A 23,012-nucleotide genomic window follows, 5' to 3' on the forward strand; every position below is an offset into this window, starting at 1 on the left:
CAGTGGATTCTCTCCCAGATCCAGAGCAGAGCCATTGAATTGGCAATGTTGGCATAGCTACGATGGGATGGTCTCAGGTTAGCTTCCTCCTTGCAAATTATGTGTGTGTGTCAAATTCATGAATCACCATGGTTGCAAATGGTTCTACGTTAAAGGGAAGGACTGTGATGTTACACCTTGTTTTCTAACCCAGTCTGCTATGTTTTTTATGGCTACTTAATTGATTCCAAAGGGTAGCTGCCACCACAGTAAAGCCCCCCCCCCAACCATGCCTTGTGCAGAAGGGACCTCATTATAAGATGGTATCTGCAGGAAGCCCCCATCTGCAGAGCACAATGATTGTTGGGTTTATAAAGGGGTGAGACAATCTTTCAGGTGTCCTGGTCCCAAGCTCTATGCAGCATGGCAACAAGGATTCAGCTGATATACCAGTAAATGTGATGGGTGTGCAGCAAGTGGCGGGGAACTAATTTGAACAAAATAGTGCACCGCAGCCAAATGCAAACTCTTATTTCTGCAGGCTAATCAAGAAATAACTCAGGTCGGCTAAAGCTGATAAGAATATTAAGCTGAAACCTGTTTGACTGCTTCCTGACAGGAAACAAACACAAAAAAAAACCTTGATGATGCCAAGGGAAACTGCTTTAGCCAAGATTCCTCCCTGGTGTGTTAGCTTCATTCACGCAGAATGAAGAGGATTCAGGCATGCAGTTGCTCCACCTGCCTTCTAAAGTGCTGCACCATCCAGTTCGCAGGTGCCCAACTCAGTGGTAGAGCACATGGTTTGTATGCAAAAAGTCCTGGGTTCAATTTCATGCATCTTAAGGTTGGATTGAGAAAGACTCCTGTCTGAAACTCTGGATAGCTGCTTAGAATCACTGTCGACAATACCCAATGGGCTGGGCCAATGGTCTGATGCTCGTATAAGCTAGTTTTCTGTGTTCTTTGTTCTTTTTGTGTGTGTGGGGTGACCAGAAAACCTCCGGGCTAAACCATGCCTGCTTTGGTAAAGAGCTGTGTGCTGCCCTCGTGTGGATCCCCATTGGTATAAACAGATCGGCCAGTTTTAGATTCTGTATTCTAGCAGGGCATCAGTTGCCCCACTTAAAGTCAACATTCCATTGACCTCAGTAGAATTCTGGACATGGCTGAATAAGGCACTCATGTATGCACTCTCTCATGATGAACCCTTGATGCTTCTGTTTGTGGTTCCTTCTAGGCTGTAAAAATAAACCTAATGTAATACTTGCTAATATTTTATTTGTCCCTAGGGGCAAACAACTTCTTTCCCCCCATTAAAGCTGCATTGGAGGCTTTTTACCATTGCATGTTACTGAGCTTTTTAGGCCCTTAATAATCCTTATTTATTATTTCCATGTGCACTAACAGAAACTTTCTTCCCAGGATAAATAACAGCTGCTTTTGGGGGTGGGTGGATTTTCATTGGGACAGTAGTGTGGGATTGCCTCTGTGCACCCAGAAAATCTGCTCCAGATGTTTGAGGAACCTTCTGGATCTTGGGGAGAAGTGAGGAAGAGGTCCTATTGCATGAGTGGAAGCAGAAAATTCAACATTTTGGGAAAGAGTGCAACAATCACCACAGGTGTGGACTGTCTTAGAGCCACCCTTCCCTCCTTTCTCGGTGTGGTTCCAATGATAGTTGTTATTGTTTTGCTGTGTTATTATGAATTTGTTTTTGTGGTGTTTGTTTGAAATGCATCCTTGTTTCTTTGTTGTAAGCCACTTTGAGCATTTTTTTGTGGAAAAGTGGCATACAAATAAAATGAATGAATCAACGATGAGTTCAGTGAAATTCTGGGGAGATTAGCTTATCTCCTGCATCTATACCTTAGGGCAACTTCACCATTATGTTTCTGATCAGTGCCATTTCAGCTTTGTATTTTTAAAAACCCACTATTTTTATTTCTGCTTTTTTTGCATACACATATATAAAATATTAGAGGAACAGCATTTAAATGAAAATGCATTTTAGTGCAATAAAAAAGGCTAAAAAACAACAACCCAGCAATCACTCTGCTTTTTTTCTAGTCACCATTTTCTCAAGGTGTTCATTTAGCTATCAAGTCAATTAGTTATACTTCAGTCATTGCTCCTTTATGAGCTTTCAGCTGCTCAAGTTAAATGGGTCCATATATTTGGATTTGTTCAGAAAATATCACAGCAAAGCAGCCAACACTGTATCTTCATGCAGCAGTTTTGTTCCCTTGGTCCCTAAATGTAGTCAATGCCATTTCAACTTTGTCCTGTCAATCTGAAGATTTGCCCAGCCATACTTCAATTTGTTCAACTGCCACAATACTGGGGCCATGATGTGGTCCCTGTTATCAGTCACAAGGAACCAGGGCAGAGGGAATGCCAACATCCTGGGCACCCTGGATATTGTGAAGACCATCGTCAAAGAAGATGTGGGGCTGAATCTTGGAGAGTATGGGGCCTTTAGGTGCTCCATCCATGAAGAAGGCCTCATCAATTGCCAGGCCCCATTCCCGAAGTGTCTTTATGGCCCGGATGCCCATGTCACGGCCACTGCGGGCAGTTACCAAGTAAATGCGGATGGGAGAGTCCTCTGTGCCAAATTTTTGGCGCATCTTGCCAAGATGCAAAGCAAATGCTTTCAGTGGGCCCTGTAAAATACAGTAGGCAAAAGAGGGAGGCATCATATTATTCCACGGAACAGTAAATTATAAACCAAACAATTCTATTCAGAGGGGGACAATAGGATTCTTGGGACCTTGTTGTTGTTTTTTATAAAAAAAAAGTATAATGTAAACCACATGGGTTTATCTTACTTTATCCAAGTGACAACATTCAAGGAGTGATTATAAAAACGGCAAGTTTTTAAAGAAGTCACTATATATGTGTGAGGGACAGGGGATATCGCGAAGTCCCTCCCCTCCTAAGTTCAAGCCAATCCCCGAGCACAGGGGGAAGCAGAGAGAGTTCCGATTCCAGTGGGGAAGCAGGAAGTCGTGTCCGAGGCTCAGGCAAGGTAGAGGAGCCAGGGTCCCAGGTGGGACAGGAAGGGGCGAATAAGGGCGGGAGACCCATCCCCCCAACTCCGGAATTACGCAGAAAGAGGAGGGGAAAGAGGATGGGTCTGCCAAAGCTTTTGTGTTGGAGAAAGACGCGCCAAAAGCCATTAGGAGGTTCTGAAACCGACTGACAACATCACTCCGTGTAAATAGCAATGACTTGAGCACTGTAAATACGCAGCACCAATAAAAGAATAAAATGCAGAGCTGCGTAGCGTCGTTACTCTGAAGTAGTCCACTCCGGCCACTGTGACAGCAACCTCCTAATCCTTTTTGGGCTACTTTGGAGTTGCCGGGATGAGCGTGTCAGAGGCGGAGAAATGGCGGCAGATCGCGGAGCAAGCCCAGCAAGAACTGCAGCAGCTGTCGCTGCAGGCGCAGGGGGAATTGAAGGCAGCTAAAGAGGAGACTAAGAAGGTCCAGGACGACCGGCTACAACTTGCGGAACAGGTGAGAGCGCTTCAGGAAAAAGAGCAGCAATTAAGGGCGGTGGCGGTAGACCTCCAAAACAAGCTGGATGCAGAGAAAAACAAGGCGGGAGGGGCACCCCAAGTCCAAGTGCTGCCAGGAAGGAGAGCCGGGACCCTAGTAAGCAAGTTCAATGGAGACCCGAGGGAATTTCAGGGCTTTGAGACTGAGATTGTGTATGCTCTTGAGCTGCACCACGATGAGTTCCCTGATGATGAGCACAGGGTAGCGTTTATTGTGGAGCACCTTACCGGGGCAGCCAGGGAGTGGCTAAGACCGTTAATTGCAACAAGGAATCCTTGCATGAAGAATGTCAAACTATTTCTAGAAGGTTTGAAAACGATGTATTCGTCCGATAGTCATATGGATCAGACTAAGGAGGAACTTCATAATTTACGCCAAGGAAATATGACAGTTCGCGCGTATTGGGCGAAATTCACCATGCTGGTGCACAGATTGGGGTGGGAACTTGAGTCCCCCCCAATGCAAGCGGCGTTCTACTTGGGGTTGCATGAGGAGGTGAAGGATGAGCTCTCGAGAGGTCCAAAGCCCAGTAATATGGATCAGCTGAGCAAAGCGGCTCTGGCGGTGGGGGTGAGACAGGAATCCCGGTGGAGCGACAAGCAAGCAACGCGCGCAAAGCGGGCTTGGTTCCCACGGTCGCAGGAGAAGCCACTCCCCCAACAACCCTTCCAAGCCACGCCTGGGGCCAGTCAGGACCAGGAACCCATGCAGATTGATAGCGCGCGCGCGCGGGCTTTTCAAACCCCAGCGGCGCCAAGACGCAAGGAGGGAAGGGGTGGGAATTGCTTTCTCTGCAACTCCCCCCAGCATCTCGTCAGAGACTGCCCACATCGCAGGGAGTGGCAAGGAAAGGCGGGAACGGTTGTGCCCTCCCCCACTGACGCAGCACCACAGCAGGGAAACGGGAAAGCCTGGCTGCAGGAGACAAGGGGCGGCAGCCAGGCACAGTCAGCAGACAACAGCCCCAGCCCACCCACCCGCACAGAGAGGAGCAGAGCCAGCCCACCCCTCCCAGAGCAGGAGTGGTTCTAGAAGTGACGCTCACGCTTCCAAATGGCTATCCCCTGACAGTCCTCGCCCTAATTGACAGTGGGGCGTCAGCGAACTTCTTCTCGAGAAACTTTGCAGAAGAGCACCAGATCCAGCTTCTGCAGCTGGATTTTCCTCTGCACGTGGCAACCATTGACGGCAGAGAGCTGCTGGGAGGGGCCATCACGCATCAAACCCCCCCCATGAGAATGACGGTTGGAAGGCACTCAGAGACACTGGCATTCAACGTCACCACCATCTCAGACCCCCCCATCGTTTTGGGCATGAGCTGGCTGGCGCGCCATGACCCCTCCATAAGTTGGCACCAGAGATGCATCACTTTTGGATCGGACTTTTGCCTGGAACATTGCATGCAGCACCAACCAGGGGAGGGGCCTCCGATAGCCACGGTGGCCACCATGCACGTCAAAGGGGGTGAAGCGATACCCAAGCCGTACTGGGACCTGCAGGAGGTCTTCAGCGAAGCGGAGTCCGACCACCTACCCCCACACAGGCCTTTTGACTGCCAGATCAACCTGGTGCCAGGGGCAACTATACCCCCAGCCAAGCTGTACGCCATGTCAGACCAGGAACTGGAGGATCTGCGCGCTTTCATCGACAAGAACCTCAAGCGGGGGTTCATCAGAGAAAGCAAGGCAGCAGGGGGCAGCCCAGTCTTCTGGGTGGACAAGAAAGACACGCAACAGCGCCGTCTTGTGGTGGATTTTAGACGGCTGAATTCAGTGACAGAGCCAGTGGCTTTCCCCATGCCCAGAGTGGATGATCTCCTGACAGCGGCACGCAGGGGCAAGATTTTCACCAAGCTAGACCTGAGGGGGGCGTACAACTTGATCAGGATCCGGGAAGGCGATGAATGGAAAACCACGATGTTCACGCCTCTGGGCTCTTTTGAATATCTGGTGATGCCCTTCGGGTTGCAAGGGGGCTCAGCATGCTTCCAGGCCTTCATGCACCACGTCCTGGGGTCCCTCCTCTTCAGGAAATGCTTGGTCTTCCTGGATGACATCCTTATTTACTCCAACGACCCAGTGCAGCACGTGAAAGATGTCAGGGAGGTGTTGCAGCGCCTGAAGGAGAACCACCTGTATGTGAAGCTGGAGAAGTGCAAGTTTCACACCAAGGAGGTGGACTTCCTGGGCTACAAGCTGTCAGACAAGGGGCTGGCGATGGACAAGGACAAGGTGCAGGCCATCCTGGACTGGCACAGCCCCAGGACTCGCAAAGATGCCCAACGCCTACTAGGCTTCGCCAACTTCTACAGGAAGTTCATCAAGAACTTCTCTCGCGTTACGGCTCCCATCACTGACTGCCTGAGAGGCAAGCAGAAGTTCAGGTGGACACCAGAGGCGCAAGCAGCGTTCGAAAGCCTCAAGAGGGTGTTCGCCTCAGACCAGAACCTGTTCCACGTGGTTCAGGACGCGCCCCTACGCGTGGAGACAGATGCTTCTGATAAAGCTGTGGGCGCCATTTTGTTGCAACTGGACGCCAACCGAGAGTGGAGACCCTGTGCCTTCTTCTCCAGGAAATTGACTCAGCCAGAGCGAAACTACACAGTGTTTGATCGGGAACTTCTGGCGATCCACGCTGCGTTCCAGCACTGGAGACACTTCCTGGTGGGCGCCAAGCACCCCATCCAGGTGTGCACAGACCACAAGAACCTGGAGTTCTGGAGAACTGCCAGGGTGCTCAACCAGCGGCAGATACGGTGGGCAGAGTTCTTCTCGAACTTCAACTTCTCCATACACTACATCCCGGGAGAGCAGAATGTCAGGGCGGATGCCCTCTCCCGCAAGCCAGAATACATGGAGGAGGAGGCGCCACCGGCACCCAGGCACATTTTCCCCCCGTCAGCATGGTCCTGCGGAGCAGCAGTGGTGAGCGAGGCAGAACTCACAGCACTGACGGCAGCGGATGAATTTGCCAACCGCATCTGCAGAGAACTGAGAAGGGGGGGGGAGCAGGCAAAAGACTTTGCAGAACGCAGGGGGCTGCTTTTCTACAAGGGTGCACTGTACCTGCCCACCACCCAGCTTAGACGTACGGTCCTCAAGCAGATGCACGACAACCCAACGGCGGGTCATTTTGGGAGGGACAAAACCACTCACCTAGTCATGAGACACTTCTGGTGGCCAGGGGTGCGGGAAGATGTTCGAGACTATGTACGGGGCTGTGACACCTGCCAGCGGGCAAAGGTGGTCAGAGCAGCGCCACCGGGATTGCTGGAGCCCTTAGCCACGCCACACAGGCCGTGGGAAGTGGTGTCCATGGACTTCATCACGGATCTGCCTTCTTCCAGGGGCAAGACCGCAGTGTTGGTGGTGGTGGACCTCATGTCCAAAATGTGCCACTTTATACCGTGTGCCAGGGCGGTCTCGGCAGAAGAGACAGCCAAACTGTTTGTGGATCACGTATTCAGACTGCATGGATTACCCTTAAGGGTTATTTCGGATCGTGGCCGCCAATTTGTTTCCAGGTTCTGGCGGCGGCTCATGAACCTCCTGCAGGTGGAGGTCAGCTTGTCGACGGCTAGACACCCGCAGACCAATGGACAGGCGGAGAGGGTCAACGCCATTCTGCAGCAGTACCTGAGATGCTACGTCAGCCAGAGGCAAACGGACTGGGTGGATCGCCTGCCACTGGCAGAATTTGCCTACAACAATGCGGTGCACGTCTCCACAGGGGTGTCGCCCTTTAAGGCCAATTACGGGCGTGACCTCAGATCTTTCCCTGAGAGGGAGGGGGAGGAGGAGGAGGAGGGCCCACAGGCTGAGGATTGGGCAGAGGAACTGGAGACGGTGCACCAGCAGCTCAGAGAACACTTGGAGAGAGCCAAGGAAGCGTACAAGAGGGGGGCAGATCGCCACAGGCGACCGGGGGAGGTCATTAGGGTGGGGGACAAAGTTTGGTTGTCCTCGGAGGGCCTTCCCATCAGAGGGCGATGCAAAAAGCTGGCGCCCAGAAGGTTGGGCCCCTTCACGGTCACGCAACAGGTCAACCCGGTGGCATACAGGCTGGCACTGCCAGAGGACATGAGGGTGCACCCTGTGTTTCATAGATCGCTGCTGTCGCCGTACAGGGAAAGCAGCAGGCTCCGAGACAGCGAACAAACCCCTGAGGGAGGGGGGGAGAGGGAAGGCAGGGAGCAACTCAATGAGGCCACGGCCATCCTGGATTCAAGGTGGGGGGTGGGGGGACTGGAGTACCTCATGGCATGGGAGGATGCTCCACCGTCCCAGAATGAATGGGTCCCAGCCACTCAGATACAGGAGGAATTCCTGGTAGAAGAATTTCACGCCCTCTTTCCCCATAGACCCAAGCCCTGGCACATGGAAAGGGAGGGGGAGGGGGAGGAAGCACGGGAGAGCAGTTCACCATGGCGCTGGGAAGCGGAGTTTGAGGAACCAGAGGATGAGGTATGGGTGTCACCGAGATCCACCCAGTCAGAGGAAGGAGCAGATTGGCAGAACATTTTTACCCCCACCAGCTCTGACGCCACAGACTTTTTGGGATTCCCGTCCTCCCAGGCGGAAGGGGGGGGCTTGCAGGACTGGGGGGAGGTGTTCACGCCAACGGGCTCGGAAAGCACTGAGTTCTTAGGCTTCCAGTCGTCACCGACACCTGGGGGGGACCTGGGGAGGGGTGAAGGAGAGCTTGGGAGGGGGGTGGATGTGAGGGACAGGGGATATCGCGAAGTCCCTCCCCTCCTAAGTTCAAGCCAATCCCCGAGCACAGGGGGAAGCAGAGAGAGTTCCGATTCCAGTGGGGAAGCAGGAAGTCGTGTCCGAGGCTCAGGCAAGGTAGAGGAGCCAGGGTCCCAGGTGGGACAGGAAGGGGCGAATAAGGGCGGGAGACCCATCCCCCCAACTCCGGAATTACGCAGAAAGAGGAGGGGAAAGAGGATGGGTCTGCCAAAGCTTTTGTGTTGGAGAAAGACGCGCCAAAAGCCATTAGGAGGTTCTGAAACCGACTGACAACATCACTCCGTGTAAATAGCAATGACTTGAGCACTGTAAATACGCAGCACCAATAAAAGAATAAAATGCAGAGCTGCGTAGCGTCGTTACTCTGAAGTAGTCCACTCCGGCCACTGTGACAATATGTGATCATTTCATCAGGGCATGGGAGAAGAGTTTTAAAGTGTACGTCGTCTGTCTGACTTGAGCATTCACTAGAGTGAATACAGAAACCCCATCAAAAGAATCACCTTCCTGGCCACTTCAATCCTTTGAATTGGGTGGGGGACTATGGCATTTCAAAGAGTCAACTGACAGGTGAATATGTGCTGTTGGATGACTTGCAGTTGAACCTATTCATCACCTCCATTGAAAAGAATCAGGTTTGAGATACCGTGTTTCCCCTATTTTAAGACGTAGTCATTTTATAAGACGTAGCAGGATTTTTACACTTTTGCGGAATTAAGCCATACCCCGAAAATAAGCCATACCCCGAGCCACCTGGAACTGGTTGCTGCTGTTGCTGCTGCTGAAGCGCCGTGCAGCTCTCTATCCGTCCTCGCCCTCAACTGCTAATTTCTCCCTCACACACGGGCGGGGGGGGGGAGAAGCAGGAGGAGGCACAAGCACCGCGCGCTCGGCCCTCTTTCGGCGTCGCCAGGCGAGCCGCGCTGGGAGCCTCCCCACTCTTCCCAGAACTTTTTTACACTCGAGCGCCCGGACGGGGAAACCCCTCGGTGTCGGGAGCCCTGCTGGCCCCTTCCGCACTGCCGGAATGTTGTGGGGCCGCATGGCCCGAAGCAGAGCAGCGGCGGGTGACAAACGGCGGCAGGAGCCGCGCCGCCGAAACGTTCTGGGGCCGCATGGCCCAAGGCAGAGCGGCGGCGGGTGACAGGCGGCGGCAGGAGCTGCGCCGCCGAAACGTTCTGGGGCCGCATGGCCCAAGGCAGAGCAGCGGCCGGAGGTCCGCTGGCCCTTCCGAGCCACCGGGGCGACTGACGGCAGTGGGAGCCGCGCTGCCGGAACGTTGTGGGCTGCATGGCCCAAGGCAGAGGGGCGGCGGGGCGACTGACGGTGGCGGGAGCCCTGCTGGCCCCTTCCGCCTTCCGTGAGCAACAAAAAGAAAGCCAGCCAGCCAGCCAAGAGCTTGCGATCGCTCCTCCAGACCACTCCGCCGAGAGCCTCCGGCCTCTCGAGCGGCGATGCTCGGGCGCCCAAATGGGAAGAAAGACCCCCCTTTCCAGATTCTGAGCGCTCCCTGCTCCCCGACGGATCGGGTAAAACCTGGCGCGCAGCGCAGGCGCGGGACGGAAGGCGCGATCCAGCCATTTAAAGCTGTGGCCGCCCCTGCTTTTTAGCCCCCTCCAGCTGTTTGCCAGTTTTCTGCGTCTTTTTTGTGGTGTGTGAGGAGCGCTGCCATAAGGCTGCGCTCCGGCCACCTTTCTAACCTCCCCCCCCAGTTGTTTGGTAGCTTTTGTGGCGCATGAGGAGTGCTGCCATTGGGACGCGCTCCGAACTTTTTTCTACCCCACCCCCCCAGCGGTCTGGCCGGCTTCTCCTGCCTTCGCAGAGTGCTGCCAGCCCAGCAGCAGCAACGCCGGTCGCGGCAGGAGGAGGCAGGAACCATACTAAGACACCCCCCGAAAATAAGCCATAGGCTTATTTTCTTGAGTAAAAAAATTATAAGACGGTGTCTTAAAATGTGGGAAGCACGGTAATGGCAGGTGATAGGGAAACTGTCAGACACATCACCCGTAGTCATCAGGTAATGAGCATGCCTGTGTGAATTCATCCTTCTTCTCTCAGGCCTCTGCCCGTCATGACCCATCATGCCTCTAATGTAGCCTCCCCTCTTCTACTAACCTTACAGATATGAGCTTTGCTGCTGTTAACCACACTCTGGTAACCTGGTAGTTGAATTACTGTAATGCATTATATACATGAAGCTGCTTTAGGAAATTGTTCGGAAACTTCACTTGATCAAAACAGGGCAGCTAGGTTATTACTGGAGAGCGGTAAATATAATTGTATTACACCAGTGCTCCATCATTTGGAAGCTGCCCAGAGTGACTGGGGCAGATGGATGGGGTACAAAATAATAATAATAATAATAATTATTATCATCAACATCATCATCTGCACCATACCTTCCAACATTTCTCCAATGAAAATAGGGATGTCCTATTCCATAATCATAATTTTATTTTTTAAAGCCTGTTCATCTGACTGCGTTGCCCCAGCCATGCTGGGCGGCTTGCAACATATATAAAAACATAATAAAACATTAAACATTAAAAAAAACCTTCCCTGTACAGGACTTCCTTCAGATGTTTTCTAAAGGTTGTATAGTTACTTATCTCCTAGTCTTGGGGGGTCACATAACTCCATACCCTCCAACATTTCTCCAATGAAAATAGGGACATGCTAAGGAAAAGTGGGACATTCTGGGATCAAATCAGAAACCAGGATGGCTTTTGTAAATCTGGGACTGTCCCTGGAAAATAGGAACACTTGGAGGGTCTGCTGCACTGACTCCCAATCTGCTTCTGGAACTTTAAAAGCTCTGCATGGCTTCAGGCCAGGCTACTTAAAGGATCGTCTTCTCAGCAGTTGGGTGTGTGAGGCTGCACGAGCAGAGCCCATCGACTGGTCTTACTGGTGCACCAGCATAACCCTGACCTTGCCACCTCGCCCTTGCTCAAGATCTCAATAGATTCATATATATTATAGAAATGAGTCTTAGAGGGAGAAATCACTCATACACCTTGCCGGGGTGGGATGGGTGCAAGTAAAAGGGTAAGAAAGGTAAGCAACCTCACCTCTCCCATGGGCACGCTTTCCATCTTTTTCTCATACTCTACAGCCCCCTCAAGCCCCTTCTCACGAAAGACCCGCTCCGTCTCGTCTGAAAAGAGTACAGCATCACCATCAAAGACGACGCGCAGCTGGGTGCTGGGAGCCTGTATCTCCTGCTGGAAGATGAGTGCTGCTGAAACTCCTGTATGACAGAGAGAGGGTTACATTGCCTGTCTGGAAGTGGTTCAGCAGAGGATGCATGATAGACACAGCTTGGGCTAGGCCCCAATTGAAATATCCTGTTCTCTGGCATGAAATGATCTCCTGAGGTTAAGCAGACACAGATGTGGCGTATCTCTGGAAACAACAGGTGTGGATTGAGGCATGCTCTGTTGGTTCACAGCCTGCTCGTGACTATTAAAGCTTTTAGATGTCACAACTGACTGTTTTATTTTGCTGTCAGCCTTCAAAGGGAGGAGGACAGGTTAGCTTTGATGTAGCTGCCTTGTCACAACAGGCTCCAGGGGAAAGCAGAAGAGACAAAGCAGTCTTGCCTAGGGATGAAGTCTCTCTCCCACTTTCCCCGTGCACTAGCCGAACAGGTCAGTGTTTCCTCAAGATGTCTGTTCAGAAGTGTGAGGAACATTGCAGGGAAACGCTATTCCTCTTCAGCAACGAATGTGGCTTTCATCACAATAACGCTGCTAGAGGAACTTTTACCACACTAAACAATGACACCAACCGGGATTTATCCTGGGTACAAACCCACAAACAGCACTTCAGAGTGAGAGAGCAAGCACATTTCTCTGTAGTTTGAACTTGATGATGCACAGATGATTTTGAGAGGACATATGGAAGGAGAGATGGTAGGCCCAGGACATAAAATCAAAGCAATGTCAACAAACTGTAACAGAAATATTTCGGCAAAAGAAATGAAGAAACAGAAACAAACCTCTCTGAAGTGCATTGCACACATCTGTCATGTCAGCTGAGAGGAAAAGCTTCACATTGTGGGTTTTCAAGTACTGGGTAGAATCTTCATCACTGACAAAACAAAACTTGGAGATCTCCAGACCTTTAATCCAGGGACAAATAAATATTGTGCAGTCAGTTGTAAAGGGGGGACTACAATGAGTTTAAGCATATTAGAAGAAAATATACCATACCACAAGGTCTGAGGGCTGAACTAGGCAACCTCTTCTTAATCTTGGTTGTGTAACACTTAGAAATTGTCACCAGATGTCACTACAGTGCTATTTGCACAGCTAGAACAAAAAGTATCAAGTCTTTCATTCTGGACCAAACTGGATACAATGTGAATGGCACGTAAGCAATTTATGGGCATAGTGTTTTTTTTTTAACATGCTAATGTGGGGAGGCCCAAGCAGGATCAGGACTGTGATGCACAGGGGGGGGGGGGCATCATCAATAATTTCCCCAGTCACCAACTTGACAAAAATCACTCCTGAAGTTGGCATTAGCCTTTGGAGGGAAGCTCCCATTGGTGCCCATAGAACCGGCACCTCACAGACTCAGTCAAATCTATGCCCAGTCACAGCACCAGTGTTGGAGTGCAACTCTGATGGGGTAAACATATGTTCTTTTTTAGCCCCATCCAAATATTAAGCAGTTTTGACTCTCTGTTGTAATAGAAATCAAGAAAACCATAGGCATTGGCCTAGCATTCAGTTAGTTGTTTATCCTGCTTAGATATATGAATGTTAAAGTGCCAGATTAGAATGTGGAAATGGTCACTTTTAATAGCAACTCAATTGATTATTGATTAGTCAGCATTGCAAAAAGATTACCCCACCTTCTATCGAAGGCCAGTGTCTGCAGGTATGAGATATGGCTTACTCAATCCAGCTTTGTAAGAACTGGAGAAGGGAGGTGCCAAAATAATGTAACTATTGAGAAATTGAACTTCTTCACACAGTATTTGAACAATAGAGTACAGGACACAATACAGCCCTGCTCTGTTTTGGGATGGATATAAGCAACAGTACTAATTACAAAAGCAGAACAGCAGGACTGTTAAAATCTATGATTATATTATTCTAACATCGCTGCTGTTCTGCTTTTATAAATACTGTCAAGCATGGCAAAACGATTAAAGTGGCCATACGATCGGAACACACACAAACTATTCTGCATCTTTTATTGTTTTCTTTCATTTTCACTACCGGTAATAAAGAGAAAGGAACGACAGAAAGTTGTGATCTTCAAAAGGTGGGTTTTTCTACATTTGATGCACTTACCGGGATGGGAGTGGTTATCTAAAGCACATACACAGGCCCTGAGAGAGGGGTTTGGGGTCCAAGGGCAAAGTAGTACTTAGGGTCCTCTTGCTTCCTCAGCCATGTCTGACCCCTCATATCCTTAGTTTTCATATTAAGCACTGCAGGAGTATAAACTGCATTGAAGAGAATGGTACTTCTGCTGTTGGAATCCCATGAGATGTGCTGATAGTTTGAGGCAGTCTCAGGCTAACATGCCCTTGCATTTTAAATCTGAAAGTCCCTGTCTTGGTTCCAGGTGCCCTCCTCATGGGCGTAGGCAGGGGGGGCAGGAGGGGGCAATTGCCCCCCCTAGAAGCAAAGGCTGAGGGGCGCAGCAGTGTGGCAGCCCCAGGCTCCCGCTCCTGGCGCGAAGCTCCAGAGTCGCGCAGGGAACGCGAGCCTGTGGCTGCGTCCTCCGCGCCTCCCAGGTCTTCGGAGGAGGCGGCCCCAGGCTCCAACTCCCAACGTGAGCCTGGGGCCGCCTCCTCCGAAGACCTGGGAGGCGCGTAGGAGGCAGCCACAGGCTCGCGTTCCCAGCGTGACTCTGGAGCTTCGCACAGGGAGCGGGAGCCTGGGGCCGCCTCCTTGGAAGACCTGGGAGGCGCAGGCCACGTGGCCCCGCCCACATTTCCGCTGTGGCCCCTCCCCTCCCGCCCCTTGCCCCTTGCCTCCCCTAATTTTGATCCTGGCTACGCCCCTGGCCCTCGTCCCTCAGCACCCGCACTGTGGTGTGCCCTCAAGGGTGCCTGTTCCACCCATACAAATCCTGGGAAATAAGTACAGCTGGTTAAACTGTACCTGGGTGAGTCAGAGCTTGAGACCACACCTTGGCTGCTTCCAGGTAGCCTTGTGTTTCTGCTCACATAACTTCACAGCATCTCCAGCTCACCTCCTCGGACAATGGGGAATAAGGAAAAGCAATGACCTTGTTGTTGTTTTTGTTGTTTAGTCATTTAGTCGTTTCCGACTCTTCGTGACCCCATGGACTAGGCACTCCTGTCTTCCACTGCCTCCCGCAGTTTGGTCAGACTCATGTTCATAGCTTCAAGCAATGACCTTGCCAGCATGTAAATATGGCACTTGCTCTCTGCTCTTCCCCATTGCATCCTTTGTAGACATTTCCCTCCATACTTTTAAGCTTGTAGCATGGACCCTTTGTGGGAAGGCTACAAAGTCTCAGAGCTCATATTCACAGCTATAACCCAGATGATTCGTAAATGTGTCATCTCCTTCTTGGAGTACATGCCTGGTTCTGATTTTTTGGGGGGGGGGGAATGTGGACCTAGTCACAGGCAGATTGGGCTGCATGGAAACAACCCCCTCCCACAGTGGTGGAGCAGGGGTACATACAGACACTAGCCTTCAAGGAATGGGATAAGTATAGACTGAACTATTTGCAATACAAAACACTGTCATGTGTGTTCATTCATGAGTCTGTTCCATCCCATCTCCACATTTACCTGCGTGTGTGTGTTTTTTTTAAGCATGAAAATTCATAGTTAAATATGGATTCAAGCACATATTTTATCACAAACAATGCATTTCAGTACATATTTCATTGCAATGTGGGCAATCCTAAACATACTTTATAGAATGCACAAATTTCAACAGATTTTTTATATATTCTTTGAGCCAACGCAACGACTGTTTCGCAACATTTGGAAAGGTGTGAAATCCAAAAGATAATTTCAGTGCAAACTTGGTCAGCGCACTGAAATATGTGGGCCAAACAATATTATCCTCCGTCCTGTCACTAAAGTTTGGAGCCAAGTGCTCCCTGCCTTCTGCACCTTCTGCCTGCAAACGACATAGTCCTGTTCATATATATAATGATCATAAAACAAAGATGGTTTTGCAGTCCAAACCATATTTATTCAGAGGTAAGTCTCCCCACTCAATGCAATGGGCTTACTCCCTGGTGGGATTCCACCATAAGTTACTTACTGGTGCTATTTGTTCCTCCCCACTCCCTGGCAGGTATATTGTGGTGAGTTGTTTCACACTTAAAGTGACCTCCATGTGTGCACTTTGGCAATATACGGGGACTGTTTGTGCTTTAAGATCAGCAGGATGAACTGTGTGGTGTGAAGGCCAGGGAAGTGCATTTTCAGTGGTGATTCTTTGCATATGGAATTCCCTCTATTTCAAGGTGTGTACAGTCCTGCCTTTATGTAGTGTTAGGTGGTTGGTCAAAATGCACCTTTTTGGTGTGCATTTGGAAGACAAACGTGACTAGAAAAAAGGTCTGATTTGCTGGTGGTGGGACTGTTAGTAAATTGCTACATAATTTGAATCATTACGAGCTGATGTGCTTTACATTTTAAATGAGTGTGTGTGGTTGTTTTTTAAAAGAGTTTACTGTTTTTAATTTGTTTGACCTTTTAGCAAAGTGCCCTGTGGCTTCTGCAAAGGGCAGGCTATATATCACTGAAACAAACTAATAACTGAAACCGCATCTATGGAGGGGCTTTGCCAGTGGCTGCCTGATTTGTGCAAATGCATGGGCCTTTTTCTAGATGACTGCTCCAGTTATGGGTCTCCCAAGGCACTCAGAAGTGGTCCTCTGTAAGCATGAACTAGCCTCCTATTCCATACTAAGTGCTGTCTTCCTGGCACAGGGATGAATGGCTTTGTATCCTGTCCAGTGTCCTTACTTACCTCTTTTAGTTTCTCGATTCACAATACATATGGACTCGTCATTGTAATGTGCAGAAATGCAAACGAGGTCAAGAGGAAATCAAAATTACCCCCAGAAAGAATGAAATTTAAAAATGACTGGGGAAAAATGGAATCTAGAGGTTCCTGGAAAATGGCTTAAGAATCTTATGCCTAGGACACCTACCATGTTGCTTAGCACTGTTGATGATCCGGACACCACTCTCTGGACTGTTATTTGAGAGGACAATCACGTCAAAGAGCTCCTTCTCCTCTGGGTCTCTTTCAAGAAGCTTCTTGTTCACAAACTGTGCTGCCTGGGATGGGGGATGGGGGGGAGGAGAAGTGCCCAGAGGTGTATTACCATTCATTACTCTAAACTCTGGCCTTTAAGGCTCTAAGTGGTGAAAGGCAGATGTGTTAGCATTTTAAATATAGCTCAGATGGTTTGAAAGCATCTTCACTACTCTGAAAGCACAGATACGTATTACTGTGCGAGAGGGAGTTGTGAAGAAGAAAAACCAGACCCACAATTTTCCAGTAGTTTCAGGGAACTGCTTCTGTCACAGGCAAAACTGTGGTTGTATTTGCCCTGCTTATGAGGCTCTCACATACTCACTCCCTAGTTGTGGGACAGAGCAATTTTGCAACCAATCTGGATTTTTTTGCAAGGCAAAGTATAAAGGGGCATGCAAAAGAACACTTATACATTCATTTAAAACATTTTTACAGTCTGATTGAAACCCGAGGGGGGCAAGATTGTCTATTTACATATGCATGGGTGTAAAGCATATTGCAAAACCAGATTAACACGGCAAGTGAAAAATCCACTGCCACCCATTTCAACAGCAAAAGTGTCTGTTAATTCTGAGATGAGAATTCTAAAAGACACAGGGAGTCTGTATTTCACACATGCCTTGACCGAGCTGTTCTGGGCACTTTACCTGGATAAAAGCAAAGGCTGTCCCTGGCTCCAAAGGGTTGTTCTCGTTCGTTTGCTGATGCTTCACGTACTCCTCCTTTCCCTTTGTCAAAAAGATCTCATGCTCCTTTTCCAGGTTGAAAATAGCCCTTGTTGTCACAGCAATGACCAGAGCTTCCTTGGGATCTTTCTGAAGAGGAGAAGGTCGAGGTTTGGCAACCAATATTGGTCAAGAGGGAAACCTGAACGAACATTTGTGTCTCTCCTGTATATTTGCAACTCCTCCCCATTCAAAGCCACATTATTTGCATTTAAGACTATTTCCCTGCTATATGTTTTGGCCACCTCTCCCTTCATGAACTGACTTGGACACAGTACAGTAAACATTATCCGAGGCCCTTCTTCATAAGCCCCTTTCATAAGAGGTCTGAAGGGTGGCATCCCTGCTTGTGCAATGCTCTCTCCAAGAAGGCTTCCCTGGCACCATCTCGATCTATCTTTAGGTACCAGGCTAAAAACTTCCCTTTTGGCCCTTGATTTGAAGGAGTTCTAAATATGTGTGGCTTCTCTTAGTGAGGCAGGATCTGTAAAACCTGTCTTTTATTTGTTTGGATATGCTTTTAAAGGTTTTTATTACTTGCGTTTATTGTAATTGGTTTTAATGTTTAAAATTTGTGTTGCTTTTGTGAATATAAACAACAACAATATGCTTATAGCACATACCTCTACCTTCTTGGGAAACTAATTCTCAGAAACATGTATATCCATAGCTGCCAAGTTATCCCTTTTTTTCAGGGATTTTCCATTATGCTGAATAGGCTTCCTCGCGAGAAAAGGGAAAACTTGGCAGCTATGTGTATATCCTGGCAAGCTTAAGGCAAGCTATCCCTATAATTACATTCCCTGCAGAGAGCACAGATGTGATGAAGCAGAACTTGAACTCCAGCCCTTGACTTCAATTTGTGCGCTGGCAAAGGAACTACAGAAAGCAGCCAGACTAGTTTTAGGGATGTTTCAAAAGCAATAGGCCAGAGTACATAATCTGGTACCCATTCATCAGCTTGCAGGTTAGGATTGTTCACTTGACTTGAGTAACGAGAGGACTCTTATTAGTCCTTGTGAGGCAAGTGCAAGTCTGCAACCTTGTGGTGGTAAAAGCAGCTGTGGGTGGAGTTTTAGGAACCAAATGACTGAAAGGATAGAGGTAGTATTCCTTCTCATTCTCATCCTTGGATAGAAACCCCTCACCAACAGTTCACAACAGAGAAATGACCTTTAGGATTCCCAGGGAGCATTCTGCCTTTGAGTTAGAGCCTAATGGGAAGCACCCTGCTTTGTTTTGGAGAAACTTTCTGATCATTCCAGACCCAGAAAGGGTTCAGTGCTAGAGAACATACTTTTTCATGAAAAGCACCCCAGGTTCAAACCCTAATACAGGCATCCCCAAACTTCGGCCCTCCAGATGTTTTGGCCTACAACTCCCATGATCCCTAGCTAACAGGACCAGTGGTTGGGGAAGATGGGAATTGTAGTCCAAAACATCTGGAGGGCCGAAGTTTGGGGATGCCTGCCCTAATATCTCCAGATAGGGGAGAGACGCTGCCATTCAGTGTTGACAGTATTGAGCTAGATGGACCAATGGTCTGACTCGGTATCTTCTTCTTCTTTTGGTAAATAAATTTGTATTAGTTTTCCAATATTCCCCCCAATAATAGCCAAATTATAACAATATCAATATCTGACTCATTATGCAAGAAAACTTCCTATATTCCTATGGTCTCTGAATCACAGAATATGCCCAACCAATCTGGTGTTCTAAGTTTGGGACCAAATTTTGAATCACTTGGTTTTCATTTACCCATAACAGGCATAGGCAAACTCGGCCCTCCAGATGTTTTGGGACTACAACTCCCATCATCCCTAGCTAACAGGACCAGTGGTCAGGGATGATGGGAATTGTAGTCCCAAAACATCTGGAGGGCCGAGTTTGCCTGTGCCTGGCCCATAACAGTGGTGCTGTACTGTTCACATATCTCCAGACTGTATTTGTCTGGAAAACAAGACTCCCCAGTGTCTTAGTGTATACTGAAGGGGAAACCAGTTTCATTATGTTTAGAACCCTATTGTGCTTAATTGAAAGAAAGCAAAATCTAGTTCCTCCTTTAATACGCCGACTATAAACTACTATAGCTATTAATGCCATACCTGGGTCACACTGGTGTTTATGACTGTGCTTTCGAGGTCTGCCATCTTCCGCTTCTGACCTTGAAGGAGGGGAAATAGCTGAGGCACCAAACATCACATTACATTCTATCCACTGGCAGTAAAGGGAGCATTTATCAACCGTGAGAAAGATTGCATATGACACCTATGCCACACTATCTATTTCCATAATTTGTGGAAACAGACCTGCAAACCTCTGTGGCACAAACATAACTTTTCATAGATTTATGCAAAGCATTGTCAGAGCCAAACTGAAGATAACATAAAAGCCAGGAAATAGCAACAGATTCGTCACTGAGACAAACAATATAAAACACAAAACAATAGAAAAGCATCCAGAGAGAGAGAGAGAGAGTAACAGGAACAGAAATAAAAAGCTACCCTGCTAGCATTCTCCTCAAACTGATCTCACCTCCAAGGAGCACACCACAGCCATGATTGCCACCACAGCAGCAGCGGGGGATGCATTCTTTGGAAGCAAGATCTGCTGCCCCTGTGGATTCTGCCGCCTGAGGCGGTTGTCTCACCTTGCCTCTGGGTGGGCAGGCCCTGCATATGAGGAATCTTTTAAAAAGCAACTAAGCGGCCACTCATGAAAGAGAGAGCCTCTGATTACCTCCAGGTTAGGCTTTTGCAATGCATTGTGGGGCTGGCAGGGGTTGTCTCTAGAGCAGGCATCCCCAAACTGCGGCCCTCCAGATATTTTGGCCGACAACTCCCATGATCCCTATCTAACAGGACCAGTGGTCAGGGATGATGGGAATTGTAGTCCAAAACATCTGGAGGGCCAAAGTTTGGGAATGCCTGCTCTAAAGACTGCACAGTTAACAACAGCCACTCGGCTACTAAAATAGCAGTCCTAACCCCACTTTCATAAGAGACATGTTTACAGAAGACTATAACAGAAAAATCTTACAGGTCTACTTAAGTTATTTGCATGAAAGGAAGACCAACTGGAATTAATGGGAGCTGCTTCCAGGTAAGCAAGACTAGCAGTCTTGAATGCAAAGCATTATTTATTTCCTTATATACCACTTGATTGTAAAACGAAACAAAACCCTGAAAGTGGTTTACAGAAAAGATAAAACTATAAAGTTACCAATAAGCAGAATTAACCATAATAATTTATGACTTTTGAAAATAACAAACTTAAAATTAATTAAAACTCATATCAACTTTCTAAATATCTGGGTGGCCTTGTCTAAACAAAAATGTTTTTAGCAGGCACCGAAAGGAGTACAGTGAAGGCGTCTGTCTGATATCAATAGGCAGGGAGTTCCAAAGTGTAGGGTGCTGCCACACTAAACTATCAAGTTCTTACGGATGTAGAACAGGTATTATGTGGCACCTTTAACAGTGCCAGTTCTGCAGATCAAAGCAGCCGAGTGGGTGTATATGAGGTAAGGTGATCTCACAGGTAAACTGGTCCCACGTTGTTAAGGGCTTTATATACTAAGACCTTGAACTTGGCCCAGTAGCAAATCAGCAACCTGTGCAGATATCTGAGCACTGCTGACTAGGCCTCAATCCTGTCAGCAATTGTGTTGCAGTATTTTGCACTAACTTCAGCTTCCGGATCAAGAACAAGCTCCAAATAGAGTGCATTGCAGTAATCCAGTCTTGAAGTAACCAATGCACAAACTACCCTGACAATGAATTCCCAGCCCAGGAATGACTGTAGTTGTTGAACAAATCGCCACTGGTAAAAGGTACATCTTGCCACTGTGGCTACCTGAGCCTCCAGTGACAGAGCTGGATCCAAAAGCACCCCCCACTCTCCCAAAAAATTATTGGACACGGGAACAACTCGTCCCCAGTGTCTCTGTCTTGCCAGGATTCAAGCTCATAGTACAGATCCCTTTTGCTAAACACCTGCTTGGTTGGTAGGTAGTTGGGAAGTTACCAAACAACTTCCTCTTTTGTTTCTAAATTCTGGTAAACTTCTGCACATTCTTTTCTAACTCCTGGCCTGGCTCACCAACGATCAAAAGTGTGCAAAGGTGGGAAGTTTTTGGTAGCAAACCTGGCAGTCATTGGCTCCAAATCCCGTTGTTCATAGCAGAGCCCTACAAGCTCAGAGGTAAGCCAGAGCTATAAGCTAACATTTTGACCTGTGGTCCCATCACTGTACCTACAAGTACGCGCAACTCTGGTGTGGAGCCGAGCTCACCCCAGCGGATCGCCTTCTTTTAGCACGTCCCAAAGTTTGAGAGGGAATGCTTGGCTAAAGAGCAGCGGCAGCAGCGCGGCGGGGATCATCTCTATTTCCTTTCTGCAAGTTCCCTGCATCTCCTTTTAAGGGCTGAGTCCGAAAAGAAAAAGAGAACGGGAAGGATCGTCCCGGGGGGATACCAACTTCGGCAGCTTCCCGCATGACTTCTAAAAAGTGAGCGAACAGCAAGGATGGCGAGGGTTCCTTTTCACCATCTGCAAAACACACCCATACACAATAAATTCAAAAAGACCGAAACTCACCAAACGCAAATGCAACTTGTCTCAACAGCACAGACATCCAAAACACCCAGTACTTTGAAAAAGATGCTGCCTCTTTCTATCCAGCAGAAGTAGAGGCGCCAGGCATCCTGGGACTTGTGGTCAACGCCGCTGCCTTTCTTCCCTCTTCTGACGACGACAAAGAAGGAGGCGGACTCGCTTTCCCAGAGTGCTTTGCGCTAGAGCGCTGTCAAAATACCAGGGCGGTGGGGTGAGGAAGAATCTGGCGATGGGTGGAACCATCACCGCAATGACAGGGCATCTCTCTGAGCAGCGTTGCTAAGGGGCAAAGAAAGACAAGCCCAGAATTAAATTTCAGGGTTGCCCTAGGCTAGCCTTTCATTTTGGGATAGGCTGCACATTCATCAGCCGTAAGCCTACCAAAAGCACTTTTCTTCTCACTGCTTATAATTTTACTACAACCCTTTAATTTATATGGGCTGTAAAAAGCAGCTGTTAAATATAGTCCTGCCACAAACCTCGTGAAAATACAGGCCACTTATAAAATATAGCTATCAACATATGAAGAGAATTTGTAAAAACAGATTTCTTTACCATGTGTTTGTCTTTGCTCTCTCCATCATTTCTGTTTTATTTTATTTATATATTCCAAGATAGATTTAGGGTTGACATCTTTATTTTTTTAATAATAATAATAATAATAATAATAATAATTCAGGTGCCTCTATACATGTGCAGAGCAGCTTTGCCTTGAACTAAGCAAAGATTTTTTAAAAAATCAAACAAAAAACCTGAGGGGAAATGCCTTTGAATTTCCTCTTTTGACAAGAAACTGCTTTAAAAATACTAACATGCAAATATCGAAAGCACTGGCCACAATGTTTCCATTCTGCTTTTTATGACAACTGGCCAGGAGGACAGAATTCTGGTAGGCCAGTAAAATTCAGGCTGGTTGGTAATGGTATTTAGACTGTTTACTGAAGGCTGTGCTCAACTCTCACCCTGTTTATATTTCCTGTAAATTCCAGAGCAGCTGAAAAGGATAGGAACTTTGACATGGCAATGCCACCCAACTCCATGAGCTGTTCAGTTTCTGCTCAATGAGTTACAGTTATTTAATTTTAAAATATCTAGG

The 23,012-nt window shown here is 48.3% G+C and overlaps 1 protein-coding gene across 8 annotated transcripts; it reads right to left on the bottom strand.

Annotated features, from left to right (window-relative positions):
* Nucleotides 1–1,894: 1,894 nt before the first annotated feature.
* Nucleotides 1,895–22,082, bottom strand: LOC118088225 (cytosolic 5'-nucleotidase 1A). 8 transcript variants are annotated; one of them, XM_088666206.1, is made up of 8 exons: nucleotides 21,952–22,082; nucleotides 21,555–21,850; nucleotides 19,406–19,464; nucleotides 17,223–17,390; nucleotides 16,466–16,595; nucleotides 12,297–12,419; nucleotides 11,368–11,546; nucleotides 1,895–2,645 (listed from the first exon to the last, which is right to left on the bottom strand). In XM_088666206.1, the coding sequence occupies exons 3-8, from the start codon at nucleotides 19,448–19,450 to the stop codon at nucleotides 2,346–2,348; spliced, it is 945 nt and encodes a 314-aa protein (XP_088522332.1). In that variant the 5' UTR covers nucleotides 19,451–19,464; nucleotides 21,555–21,850; nucleotides 21,952–22,082; the 3' UTR covers nucleotides 1,895–2,345. The 8 variants fall into 8 exon arrangements, with proteins under 8 accessions (XP_088522332.1, XP_088522324.1, XP_088522307.1 ...); XM_088666198.1 differs by lacking the exon at nucleotides 21,555–21,850 and having other exon boundaries at nucleotides 19,406–19,459; nucleotides 21,899–22,044; XM_088666181.1 differs by lacking the exon at nucleotides 21,555–21,850 and having other exon boundaries at nucleotides 19,406–19,483; nucleotides 21,899–22,036.
* Between the last annotated feature and the right edge of the window lie 930 nt (nucleotides 22,083–23,012).

The sequence above is a fragment of the Zootoca vivipara genome, chromosome 1 (genome assembly GCF_965207765.1).
Source record: "Zootoca vivipara chromosome 1, rZooViv2.hap1.1, whole genome shotgun sequence".
Lineage (NCBI taxonomy): Eukaryota > Metazoa > Chordata > Lepidosauria > Squamata > Lacertidae > Zootoca > Zootoca vivipara.